This window comes from Colobus angolensis, unplaced genomic scaffold, assembly GCF_000951035.1.
Source record: "Colobus angolensis palliatus isolate OR3802 unplaced genomic scaffold, Cang.pa_1.0 Scaffold456, whole genome shotgun sequence".
Classification (NCBI taxonomy): Eukaryota; Metazoa; Chordata; class Mammalia; order Primates; family Cercopithecidae; genus Colobus; species Colobus angolensis.
The window spans coordinates 1,325,203-1,339,188 of record NW_012117999.1 but is presented as its reverse complement, the minus strand read 5'-3'; the positions used below and the strand labels follow the sequence as shown (position 1 = coordinate 1,339,188).

General features: G+C 33.8%; 1 protein-coding gene across 2 annotated transcripts in view; it reads left to right on the top strand.

Moving 5' to 3' along the window:
- SCN9A (sodium channel, voltage gated, type IX alpha subunit) overlaps window positions 1-13,986 on the top strand; it is a 191,082-nt gene that overhangs the window by 58,764 nt on the left and 118,332 nt on the right. For both annotated transcript variants that reach the window (XM_011958032.1, XM_011958031.1), the window contains exon 2: window positions 11,163-11,470. In XM_011958032.1, the coding sequence (XP_011813422.1) occupies window positions 11,213-11,470 (258 nt within the window). In that variant the 5' untranslated portion in view covers window positions 11,163-11,212. The remainder of the gene's footprint in view (window positions 1-11,162; window positions 11,471-13,986) is intronic.

The window sequence follows — 13,986 nt, the reverse complement described above, 5'->3', positions numbered from 1 at the left end:
TCCTGATGTCTGCTTCCAGTATTTGACTTCAAGAATACTATTTTCCAAATAGAATGTTCAGAGCCATACCAGGCACACAGAGTCTCTAAAACTCTGGAGAGATTGTAATATTTCTTTGCTTGAAGGAAGGGATCATTCTTGTATTCTGCTCAGAGACTACATTAATGATATTTAAATGTTTCTCAGAAGATAAACCAAGTGTTGTTTGCTTTTGACCCTGTTCAGCAATATTCAATGAATAAAAAAGAAAAAAGTCTTAATGATAGTTCCTGAGCCACATAACTTTGTCTAATTCAAAAATATTTTGCAAGTCTTCATATAAAGTTCAAAACAACAATGGTGATATGGTGGGAATTTTCTTAAGAAAGGAATTTCTGCAACACCCAATCCTTTGAGCAATCAACATTCATTCTAGGGATACTTTTGTATTGTTTAAAGTTACATTTTACAAAATAACTAATGTCCTAAATGCCTCAACATTCTTAGAATCAGAAAAGTTGCTTAACTGGGATGTCCAAGATCACTTAGCTAGTAATTAGTGAATCCAACATTCAAAACCCAGGCTTTCTAGCTCCCGGACTTGTCCTTGACTCACTACTCTAAACTAAATCTCTGTTTAATATTACATGCACGTATGGAATGTTTCATGTTTAAAAGGCTAATACATTCCTATACATGGAAATATCCTCATTTAATATAATTAATATATTTTTAATTATGGAAGGATGATGAAATTATCCGAAGCAATGAATTAAAATAAAAGGATGAGACAAGTTAATAATCTTACAAGCTCCATGTATACATGTTCATTATGTGGAAAACTCTTCCTGTTAAGCACTTTATATACAGTTAACCATCACAATCTAAACCACTCTTCGGAGCATGATTATTAACTCAATTTTTCAAACTAGGAATCTTAGGCTCAGAGAGGTTATGTCATCTCCACAGGGTCAACAGCTCTAAAATGTGGAGCACAAATTGTAATGGGAAAGGCCGGGATGATTATTGAGCTGTGAGCCACTGAAACCAGGGTGAATTGTTCTGTACTGAATAGAAGCACACTTCATGATATATACTATAACTGTTGCTGAAGGATTTTATTCATTTTACATTGGATCAAATGGAAATTGAGCTGTATATTAAAGATTTTACAAAAGCTCCAAATTAAGAAGAAACTATACAAACTCATATAAAATGAAAATTTATTTTTTAAAACATGTTTTCTAAGTAGGGTTTCATAAAGTAATACAAATTTTTAGTTATTAGGCTGATAAAATAAATCTATTTCTTTTAGTATCTTTGTCCTCTCTTTTTGAATGTTGTTATACATTCCTGAAAGTTGGAAGATCAGCATTTTAAAATAAATACTGGGAAAGACCTAATGTAACTCTTGATTATTTTACAGCATCAATAGTTCTTCCTTCTTCTTGCTTATTGCTTAACAACAGGTTGTCTGAGGACGCTTTAGAGCTGACAGGTTTGGAGGATGAGGGATGAGTATGAGCAAAACTCTGAGGAGGAGCACTGCATACCTCAAAAGAACTTGGAGAGAATAAGAGATACCAAAAAATAAAAATAAAAATAAAGATTTTGCCAATTATCCAAAGATAATTGGAATGAAGTAATATAAGTGACATGAATGATGCTTAAAATGTTGAGAATTAAAAGTAAATATTAAAACATTGAAGAACTTTTTTTTTTTTGCTTATAGCTGGGAGTATGCTAAAGGATCGAGGGTATTTTTATTATACGCTTATCCCTCTTTTTCTTACCCTTGTTGGTTTATCATCTTCCTTCTCTCCTTCAACCTCTGTTTTTGTCATTCAGTCTTTCCCCTCATTCCAACTCTTCTTTCTTTAATTGAACATAATAGAGATTCGGAGTTCAAAATGTGTGTTGTTTCTATTGAATTGATTATTTATTTATTATTTATTTATTTTGAGACAGGGTCTCACTCTGTCATCCCAGCAGCATCCATACAGCAGTGCGATCATGGCTCACTGTAGACTCAACCTCCCCAGGCTCAGGTGATCCTCCCACCTTAGCTACTCTCGAGCAGCTGGGACTACAGGCACAAAGCTCCATGCCCGACTAATTTTTGTACTTTTTGTAGAGACAGGGTTTCACCGTGCTGCCCATGCTGTTCTTGAACTCCTGCCCTCAAGTGATTCACCCTCCTTGGCCTCCGAAAATGTTGGAATTACAGGCACGAGCCACTGTGCCTGGCCTATAGAATGGAATTTATGTTTATCCTTTCCAGTTTTAAAATGGATAACTTCAAAGTTGTGTATGTTACATTCATTGTCACAAACCAAACAAAATCCAAAAACTTTTCTACTTTTTAAATTGAATTTTCTATCTGTTTTTGAATAATAAAACCTGGTCATTAATTTATGTGTACTCATCTGATGTTTTTTATTTAACATAATCAAATGGAGGGTTCGCATTAATATTTTATGCTTTTTAAAAGTAGACGTACTTACGCCCTTCCCTAAAACTTTTATTTCAGCATTACTTAGATAAGCCCTGGCAGCTATATTTTTTTAAGTTACACAGATGATTTTTTTTTTATACCCTGGTCAATAGCCACAGTGGAATATACCTTCATTCTGATATATACACTCTTGACAACCATAGGGACAAATGATACTTAACTGCATTTTTTATATTACCTGACATAAGTGAAAGAGATTTTAAAACAATAGTATTTAGGAAAACAGCAGATAATAAGACATTAATTTTGTGTTATGGGTTACTGGTATTAAGTATCATGTAATGCCCACATCTCAAAGCTCATTATGGAAGAATTGGTGTCAGATAACAGGAAGATTGATATTGTCGAAAACCATGCATTCAGCAAGGCAGCCATAGGTAGCACCCAATGAAGTGTTCAGTATTCATCCAAGCAGAGAAAGTAGAAGACACAATCTTTACCGTAACTTTGAGTGTTTGCGATGTGTCAGATGGTCCCTTGAAGAAGAAATATTAATAAAATGAATTGCAAATTGTCTCCAATTTACCCAAAAGAGATCAAAATAATGTGTCTAAATATACAGTGTTTGAGAGGTGTAGAGTCAGTCCATATTTTGCAAGCCCAATGAAGGTGACAGAACAGTTTCTACTTAAGCAGCTGTTTGTTGGTTTCTTTGGCTCAAGAGAGAGGTATAATATCTTCTTCTATTTCACAGCTTTTTAATCATAATAATAACTATTATAAAATTAACAAATGCACATGGTAACTAATTCAAACAATTTTTGCTTTATCCCTGTAAAGCCATTCTCTGGGGAATAATCACTTCCTGCTTTTTTTAAAAAAAGTTTTTCTGATATTTTCCTTTTTATCTCCAAATAATATGATTATGTCTCATTTTTTATTTCATCAACTTATGTAATGTTGTCTAACTTTGTAATTTGAAAATGAGGAATTTATTTTATTTATGTAAACTTTTCTCTTTCTTCTCCATTCTCAAATTCCAAGCAGTTATGTTTTTATTTCTAAGAAATTCTATTGGTTGGATTTATACCTTTAGATAGAATATACCTGAAACTCTATTTCTTGTTACTTGAACGTTAGCCAGGATGCACTGACTGCCATCAATATAAGATAACGGGTCAGCTCTCCAACTTTTCCCTCACCTCTAATCCCCCTTTACCTCTCAATTTTTGTAAGCTATTCCATTACTTTTGCATTGAAAATATTTAACACATATATGTGTAGATCTTGTATTTGTGTAAATAAAGTTCTATAATTATACTTACATTTTATATATGCTTTGGTAATTGACCCATTTGTGAGATGATTAACTGATACAATTTAGCAAATTATAATTATGTAAGTATTTTTCATTTTAAAACAAGTAATATGGTTTGATCGAGAGAAGAATTTAAACCTCTCATTCAACCTCTACTACTTGAAGAACACATCAAACTCAAGTAGATTCTCTCTGCTTCAATTCTACCAGTTGTTCAAGTTCATGCCATATTTTGAATTGATTCCTATTTGGATAATATAGCTGTTTATGCTTTCTGAAGAAACAAATTTGCTTTGCTTTTATTCACACTATTTGCCAAACAGTCTTGTATTCTATGTGCTTTAGAAGTACTTTTTTTGTTGTTGTTGCTCTACCTTAATGTAAAGTAACTTAAAAAAAAAGATAAAAAGGAGTTAATTTTTGACTTTTCTTACATCTAGAAATATATTTTGTTTGCCATGACACTTGATAACAGGTTGTCTGATAATAGAATTTGATTCAAAATATTTTCTCTCACACTGAAAGCGTTGATTGTATTCTAGTGTCAATTACGGCTAAGGAAATTTTAATAGCAATCTAATTTTCATTCTTTTTAGTTAGTTATCTTATTTTTGGAAGCTTACAAAATCTTGTTTCTATTATTAATGCTCTAAACTTTCACAAGAATGGAACTTTTAAATTGATCTTCTTTTGTACTTTTAGCCTGATGACTCTCCGTGAATTTTCTGCTATTACTTTGTTTATTATTTCCTATCTAATATTTGCTGCTCTCTTGAGACTGATGTTAAACAACATGGATTATTCTATTTCTTCTAAGTTTTATTTTGTACTTTTTTAATTTTAAAAATTATCCTAAAAGATATAGAAAAATCTAAGGTATAGAACTCCATGAATTTTTACACATACATATATTCCCATGTAACCATCACATAGATCAAGGTATAGAACATTTCTAGCACTTGAGAATGTTCACTTATGCCCCATTCTGGTAAAGTGTACCTTTTGGGTAAAGTGAAAGGTAACTACAATTATGAATCCTCCTTTTCAGCAAGCATTCTACTGAAATTTTTGTTTTCACAAAGCATGACCTTTACCCAGAATTGATGTTGTTTTTGGTAGCCTATTTTTTTTTTTTTTTAAATAAAGGATACTTCGTCTCCTCAAATTTCTCTAGGAATACTAACTTTAACTTCTCAATATCCCCCAATGTTTGTTTGTTTTTTTCCTAAAGTTATAAGTTTGATCTGTTCATCTTAGTCTTTCAATTTTATGTTTGGTAGACATTCATTACCAATTTATTATTGATTATCTATTAATATTTGTGGAAGAAAGGCCAGGTTGCTGTTGGCCAGGTTTGCATTAGTCTTTATATAGGTCTGTTTCCCAGATAAATCCTCTCTTGAAAGAGAGGGATAACTGAAAGGTCTGTGTACGTACATGCATGGTGTATTGACAAGCAGGCTACATTTTAGGATGTATGGATGAGGAGTAGGCAAGGGAGTCACTTTTCCCTTGACTCCACCCTGATTCGAGCTAAAATGGACATGGATACCCTGGGAGTCCATGGTATCCATACCCATGGATACCTTAATTAATGCAGATATTATCCTTTTGGTGATAACTTGGAGATAAACCACTCTGCTACATATTTAATATAGAGAAGGAAGTGGGAAAGTGTTTTCTGCAACATTATTGAATAAATAATCCATGGATTAATCAACTTGTTTTCTGATCTATATCACATATTTGTCATAGAAATCTGTGACTTCTTTGCTAGAAAGAAATTCTAACGTTCTCAGATGAGTATTCCAGACTGTAGCTTCTGCTTTGATCTCCTCACTAGGGTAATCTTATGATTTATGAAAACTGTTTTTGTCTTCCTCTGGTTTTCAGTGATATTATTAAATGCTTCCCTACTGTACATCTTTGTTTTTACTGCAATGGAAATTTGAAGACCAGAGAGTGTGATAAACACATGGGATAAGACCATTGTCATGAACTGGGAGCTGACATTGCTTTGACTGGAAAGATGTGTGAAGAAAAATAGACAGATACTAGATCGACAAATACATGATATGATATTTGGACAGACATAGATTCATAGATTGATAAACATAGATAAGACATATCTATATATGTGTGTCTGCATACATAGGAAATAAGAAAGAGTTTAGAATAAATATTTCCATATTGGTTTTAACTATAGGAAATCTTAGATACAAGAAAAACACATCCATTTTTTAATTTTAGTAGTTGCCTAAGTATTCTCTAATATGAGATTAATGGTGAGTGTGTAAGACAGTAATGAGAAAACAAAAGTATTGCCTTTATATGCAACATTGGAATTTCATTCTAAAGAAGGTACAATCATAATAATGTTAATAAAAAGTGGAAATGTGGCAATATATTTTTCAAAATTGTAAATTAAACGTGACAAGAATAAATATTGATTGATTTCATTAACTATATAAAATTAGGTCAAATAATTTTAAATGATTTTTTTTAAAGTATATTTTCTTTCTTCTGGATAGAAAAACATGACACTTTCATTGTACAAATTTGAAAAGTAGAGTATAAAGAAATTCATAAATATAATCCATAATCTCTTAACTAGGGCTAACCTTTGTTAAATGCATTGTGTATATAATTTCAATTTAATATCATTTAAAAATTATTATTAATTTACATCTATCTGTGTGTATAACCTACATTCCACTTATTATGCATTATAATATTTTTATAATTCATTTAATTCATTAAATAGTCTCTGAAAACTCTCTTTCAGAGCTGCTCAGTATTTCATTATACACTCATTTCTTCCTTTAGTGTAACCCTTACTGTTAGGTTAAGGGTTTGGATTGATTATAATTTTTCAATATTATAAAAACTTTGTAGTAAATATCTTTATACATGTTAGAGGACACCTGAGATTATTGTCTTTGAATAAATTCCTAGAAGGAAAATTATTTGGCAATAAAAATGAATTTACATATATAAGGTTTTTGATAGATATTACAAAATTACCCTCAAAAAGTCTGTACACATTATTTATTACTGTCATCCAGACAGGCAACAGTGATTTCCCCTATATCCTCTCTAATATCACTATTACTTTTGTTAAAATCTTTGCTAATGTAATAGGCCAAATTTGATTCCCCATGTTTATTTTAGTATTTATTTCTTTGATTACTAGTGAGATTGACATAGCTACAAGTGTTTATTAATCATTTGTATTTTTAGGTAATTATGTTATTTACTAAATTTTGTATTATGAGATCTATTATTTTAATATCTTCATTAAAGAAAAAGCACTTCATCTGCCATTTGTATTGTACTTTTCTTTTTATTTTGTGGATGCCTTCCGCTTTTAAAAACCTTCATTCTTATGAGATTAAATCTAGCATTCTTTTTCTTTTTAGATTGTGCCTTTGGTAAGTCCTCTCTACTCTCACATTATATAAGTGTTCATTGTCACTTTTTTTAGAATTTTTGAGCTTTATTTTTCCATTTAAATAGTTACTCCACCAGAAATCTCAAATCTTAAACTAAATACCAGACTGATGAAAACTCCTGTGGCCTGTTTATCCAGAAGACTAAGGGAAGAGGAAAGAAGTTGTAGTCACATGTAGGTCCTCCCTCATCATTGCATATTCTTTGTGTGTGTTGGTGAAGTGTGAGGCTCCATTTTTACTTATGTTGCCCTCTGTCACCCTGTCAGCCCATCATCTTGCCACCCTACTGGCCCTGTACAATAACTTCCAAGCAAACTCAGATGCCAACTAAAGCTGCTCTTCTTCAAAGCTATAAAACTAGTAAAATGAAAGGAAGTTTCACCTCTCCAAACTAGAGGATGATGATGAAATCTGATCAAGGTCTCTTCAACTTACATTTCACAGACCATGATGTTAAGCAGGTTCTTAGTGTCTTCCTTTAACTTAGCTTGATCAGGGAAACATTGCCCATGAATGGTACCACTAGCATTGACCACCCTTTGCCTCTGCTTTTTGTATAAACTTTAGTCATTCTGGAGCAGTGTTGAGCATGTGCATGGGGGTCAGTGGAGACAGAGACAGAGGAGAATAGGAATATTGGAAGAGTCGAACTGGTAATGGGCATCGGAGTTCACAACATCTGTGTACCTAGATTTTTCTCAAATAATCCTTGAAAGAGGTGGTACCCTCCAGGTGAATGCAGAATCTACAAAAACACCAGTTATTCAAACCAATTTTTCTTCAAGAGCCACGTTATGTCTACACTGAAAGTCTAGTGAGGCAAGTTATCCCGACCTCTCGCCTTTATGATTTCCAAAAGTGTTGAGGAAGCCCCAAAGCACAAGTGGCAGCTGCTTTGATTTGATTCATTGATTTGTTTCCATTTTACTAAATCTCTTCCTATTCTGAGGACAATTTTCACATATTTTATGATCCAAAATTATTAATGCATATTCATAGTAGTTTTATTGAGGTATAATTTATACACCATAAAAATCACCATTTTAAAGTGTACCACTCAGTGGTTTTTAGTATGTTCAGGAAGGTATGCAACCATCATAATTATGTAATTTTAGAATATTTTTATCAACTCCAAAGAAGCCCCATACTCTTTAACCACATAACCATCAATAGTCACTTCCTATTACACCTAGCCTCTGAAAAAAAATACTCTACATTTTGTTTCTGGGGATTTGCCTACCCTCAACATTTCATAAGATGGAATCATATAATGTGTGACCTTTCGGCTCTGTGTTCCTTCACAGGGTTTTCATCACATCCATGTTGTAACATGTACCTATACTTCATTTGTTTTTATTGCTAAAATTAATTCATTGTGTGAATATCCCACATTTTTATCCATTTATTCATTGGTGAGTAATTAGGTTGTGTTTACTTTCTGGCTACTATGAATAATGTTGCTGAACATTCATGTAAACCTTCTTGTGTGGACATATGTTTTAAATTCCCTTGAGTCTGTACCTAGTAGTGGAATCGCCAAGTCATAACTTACTCTTTACCTTTCAGAATCATCCTACTTTTGAATGTGTACATACAATGTCCCTTATTTTTCACTACATTCTTTAAAAAACTTTATCTTTGGTTTCCATCATAATACAGGCATACTTCATTTTATGGGGCTTTGCTTTATTGCACTTCAAGATACTGCATTTCTTACAAGTTGAAGGTTTGTGGCAACCCTGCATTGAGAAAGTCTGTCAGCATAATTTTTTCAACAGCGTGTGCTCACTTCATGCATCTGTGTCACACTGTGGCAATTCTCACAATATTTCAAACTTTGTAATTGCTATTATTTATTATTACTATGTGTGTTATGGTGATCTATGATCAGTGATCTTTGTTGTTTCTATGGTAATTGTTTTGGGGTGCTATGAACCACATCCACATAAGACAGCAAACAATCATTAAATGTCATGTGTTCTGTTTCAGCATCCCTATCTCTCTCCCTTTCCTCTGGCTTCCCTGTTCCCTGACACATAGCAATATTAAAATTAGTTCAATTAGTAACCTATTCCCATCCCTAATGTTCCAGTAAAGGAAGAATTGTGCATTTCTCACTTTAAATCAGAAGCTGAAATGATTAAGCTTAGTGAGGAGGGCATGTTGAAAGCCAAGACAGGCCAAAAGCTAAGCCTCTTGCACTAAATACTTAGCCAAGTTGTGAATGCAAAGGAAACGTTCTTGAAGGATATCAAATGTACTACTCCAGTGAACACATGAATGATAAGAAAACAAAACAGCCTTACTGCAAATATAGAAAAAGTTTTAGTGATTGAGATAGAAGATCAAACCAGCCACAACATTTCCTTAAGCCAAAGCCTAAGCTAGAGCAAGGCCATAACTCTCCAATTATATGAAGGCTGAGAGGTGAAGAAGCTGAAAAAAAAGTTCAAAGCTGGCAGACAGTACTCCATGAGGTTGAAGGAAATAAGCCATTGCCATAACATAAAAGTGCAAGGTGAAACAGCAAGTGCCGATGCTGAAGATGCAGCAAGTTATTCAGAAGATCTAGCTAAGATCATTGACAAGAGTAGTTACATTAAAAAACAGATTTTCAATATAGGTCTAACAGCCTTCTACTAGAAGAATATATTATAGCTAGAAAGGAGAAGTCAATGCCTGGGTTCAAAGCTTCAAAGAATAGGCTGACTCTCTTGTTAGGGGAGAATGCAGTTGGTGACTTTAAATTGAAGCAAATGCTTATTTATCATTCAGAAAATCTTAGAATTAGGTTATTTAATTATTCAGAAAATCTCTTAAGGATTATACTAAATCTACTCTGCCTGTGCTCTATAAATAGAACAAAACCTGGATGACAGCATATCTGTTTACAGTGTGGTTCACTAAATATTTTAGGCCCATTCTTGATACCTACAGCTCAGAAAAAAAAAAGATTTCTTTCAAAATATCATTGCCTATTGACAATGTGCCTGGTCACTCAAGAGTTCTAATGGAGATGTACAAGGGCATTAATGTTATTTTCATGTCTGCTAACCCTATCCATTCTGTAGCCTATGGGCCAAAGAGTAATTTCAACTTTTAAGTCTTATTATTTAATAAATATATTTTATAAGACTATAGCTGCCATAGATAGTAAGTCCTCTGATGGGTCTGGGCAAAGTAAATTGAAAACTTCTGGAAAGGATTCACCATTCTATATGTTATTAGACCATTAATGATTTGTGGGAGGAGAGCAATATACAAACATTAACAGGAAATTGGAATGAGTTGATTCTAACTCTCGTGGATGACTATGAGGGGTTTAAGACTTCAGTGAGGAAAAGAACTGCAGATGTGGGGGAAATAGCAAGAGAATTAGAATTAGAGGTGGAGCCTAAAATTGTGACTGAATTGCTGTACTCTTGCGGTAACTTGATTGGATGAGGAGTTGCTTCTGATTGATAAGCAAAGAAAGTGGGTTCTTGAGATGGAATCTTCTCCTGGTCAAGATGTTATGAACATTATTGAAATGACAGCAAAGGATTTAGAATATTACATAAGTTTAGTTGATAAAGCAGCGTCATGCCGGAGAGTGGTGCTACCAAAGGCATTATCATAAAGACTTTGAAAAGAGGAAAGTTGAGTTGAATTGCCCCAAAGGTAAATATAGATGAAAAGAAGGGGAATTTAGGAAAATTTATTCAGGAAATTGTCATTTTTTCCTTTAAAGCTGTGAAGTGTAAACTTCAAATTTCTGAGTATAAACATGGTTAGAAGGCATGAAAAATAAGTCCCGCCCATTGCCTGACACATAGTAGTCCCTTAACAAGCTGATAAATCTATGAACATGTTACCTTTTGTGGTCGAAACTAAAAATCTGTTTATGTTGTTATTATTTTTTAATGTGCCTTTCTTGGCAGGCAAATAGTTAAGTCTTAATTTCTTTGTTTCCATCCAGGCCTCTTATGTGAGGAGCTGAAGAGGAATTAAAATATACAGGATGAAAAGATGGCAACGTTGCCTCCCCCAGGACCTCAGAGCTTTGTCCACTTCACAAAACAGTCTCTTGCCCTCATTGAACAACGCATTACTGAAAGAAAATCAAAGGAACCCAAAGAAGAAAAGAAAGACGACGATGAAGAAGCCCCAAAGCCAAGCAGTGACTTGGAAGCTGGCAAACAGCTGCCCTTCATCTATGGGGACATTCCTCCCGGCATGGTGTCAGAGCCCCTGGAGGACCTGGACCCCTACTATGCAGACAAAAAAGTGAGTTTATTTTGACTTCAGTGGTCGGTTTCTGTTGACTTCCTTCTGTATAAAAATTATTTTAAATTGAGATTAGTGAAATTTAGTGAATAACCATATCATGACAAGAATGTTAAATTAAATATATATAGAGGATATTCAGAACATGTACTTTTTCAAATTTTACATTGAAATGGGTTCTGGCATTGGCATACTACTTTTAATTTTTTTTACATCTTTCAAAATTGTTTAGTATAATGTTTAGTATAACATAGTATACATTGTTTAGTATAATTGTTTAGCGTAACTTTTTTGGACATGACACAGTAATCTGCCAAATTTTATAGTCATACCTATTTTTTCCTGCTAATAATTAACTCTTGTGTGTATGCAGACCCAAAAATCACTTAAAAGTTTTTAATGCAAATGAAAATTGCTAATTTCAATTTTAAAACACCAACCTAATTCTTTTTATTAAAATTTCAAGTGCAAGGTAACTTGATCTTGCCAAGACAATGTAGTAGGTTGTGATTTTTCATGTTAGTTCAGATGACATCTGGTTTATAAAGTCTCCCTGGTAATTTTGACAGTCATGTAACCCTGCTCCCTCTTCACTCTCATTCTTCCCCATTTATATTTTTCTGTATGATACGTCACATCTTGCCTTAAGTAGAGTTACTTTGTTCTTTTCATTTTTCTAGGAAGTTCCTTGAATAAAAAACTCATGCCATATGATATAGTTTCTCACTACATATGTATTAGTATTAGTTCCTTTTTTTTTTTTTTTTTTGGAGACAGAGTCTTGCTCTGTTGCCCAGGCTGGAGTGCAGTGGCGATCTCGGCTCACTTTAAGCTCCGCCTCCCGGGTTCACACCATTCTCCAGCCTTGGCCTCCCACGTAGCTGGGACAACAGGCGCCCGCCACCACGCCCGGTTAATTTTGTTTTTATTTTTAGTAGAGACGGGGTTTCACCATGTCAACCAGTATGGTCTCGATCTCCTGACCTTGTGATCTGCCCGCCTCGGCCTCCGAAAGTGCTGGGATTACAGGCGTGAGCCACCGCGCCTGGCCGTATTCGTCCATTTTTACACTGCTGTAAAGAACTACCTGAGACTGGGTAATTTACAAAGAAAAGAGATTTAATTTGCTCACAGTTCTGAATGGCAGAGGAGGCCTCAGGAAACTTACAATCATGTTTTAAGGCAAAGGGGAAGCAAGGCACATCTTCCATGGTTCAGGAGAGAAAGAGGAAGGAAGTGCCACACTTTTAAACCCATCAGGTCTGGTGAGAACTCACTCACTACCCTGAGAACAGCATTGGGGAAACCGCCCCCATGATCCAATCTCTTCCCACCAGGCCCCTCCCCTGACACGTGGGGATTACAATTCAAAATGAGATTTGGGCAGGGAGGCAGAGCCAGATCATGTAAATACAACTGCAGAAAGAATGGATGAATAATTTTTTAAAAAATACAGTGTACTGAGATTTAAGACAAAAAGGGTTGTACTTGAGGACTAGGTATTAATTTTAAAATAATTTTCTATGTAGAAGTGAATTTTACATGAAATTGTATTTAGATATAACTGATATAGTGAAAGGGAACAGGGAAATAAAAGGATACCTGAAAATAATAGACTCTGGTTTGTTTTTTTGAGAGAACACTGCCACATTCAAATAAAAAGCCTGACTCACACACTTACCTCCCGAATACGGTGAGAAATGCTTATTGCCTGAAACCTACTGATAACCTTATATAAAACTTAGAAAATCAGTGTTTCTCAGATAACGCAAGTCATCTTCCTGCCAACGGGAGAAAAATGAGGCAGGGATTTGAACTTTGTCTTTCTAATTTCTAAGCCAATGCTTTAGGTTGTTTTAATATTTTGTTGTGACTGCTATTTGTTTTTATTTCTTAACTGAATACTAAAGCTATGGAAAAGGACACTTGTTATGGAATGGCTACAATAACATTTCAAGAATATTTGCTTCTATTCATGTCATTTTTTAAATTACCATGGTTAGTAAGTGAGGAATCCCCTTAATTTAAGTCCCCTTTAAAAGCTAATATTAGTATTATAACTAAAATAAAGAAATTGAACTCAGTGATTGGAAGGATTCTTCCAACTCTGACATTCCTTAAACTTAGGAAAATATTTTTTGAAAGAACTCATATTTTGGAACACGTGCTGCTAACCATGACAATTGCCAGCAAGTATTAAAATTCTCAAGGTTTTATGATAAAAATAATAGAGATAGCTAGTTTCTATTTGTCTTTCTTAAAATGCAATGTAATGGAAGGGAAAGAAGTTGTGCTTTAAAATAACTTCAGTAGCCACAGTTATTGTTACTGTTGAAAGAACGTGAAAAATATACAATACAGTATTTTGAAAGTTCTAAGTAATACATGCTAACAAATAGCTCAATTTTTAAATTTACTATGAAGAAATGGACTTGGAATTCATTGGCCAAGGTAACATTGATAGATCATTGATGACATTGGAACCACATTGCTGGAGTCTGATGGCAGTGTTTCTT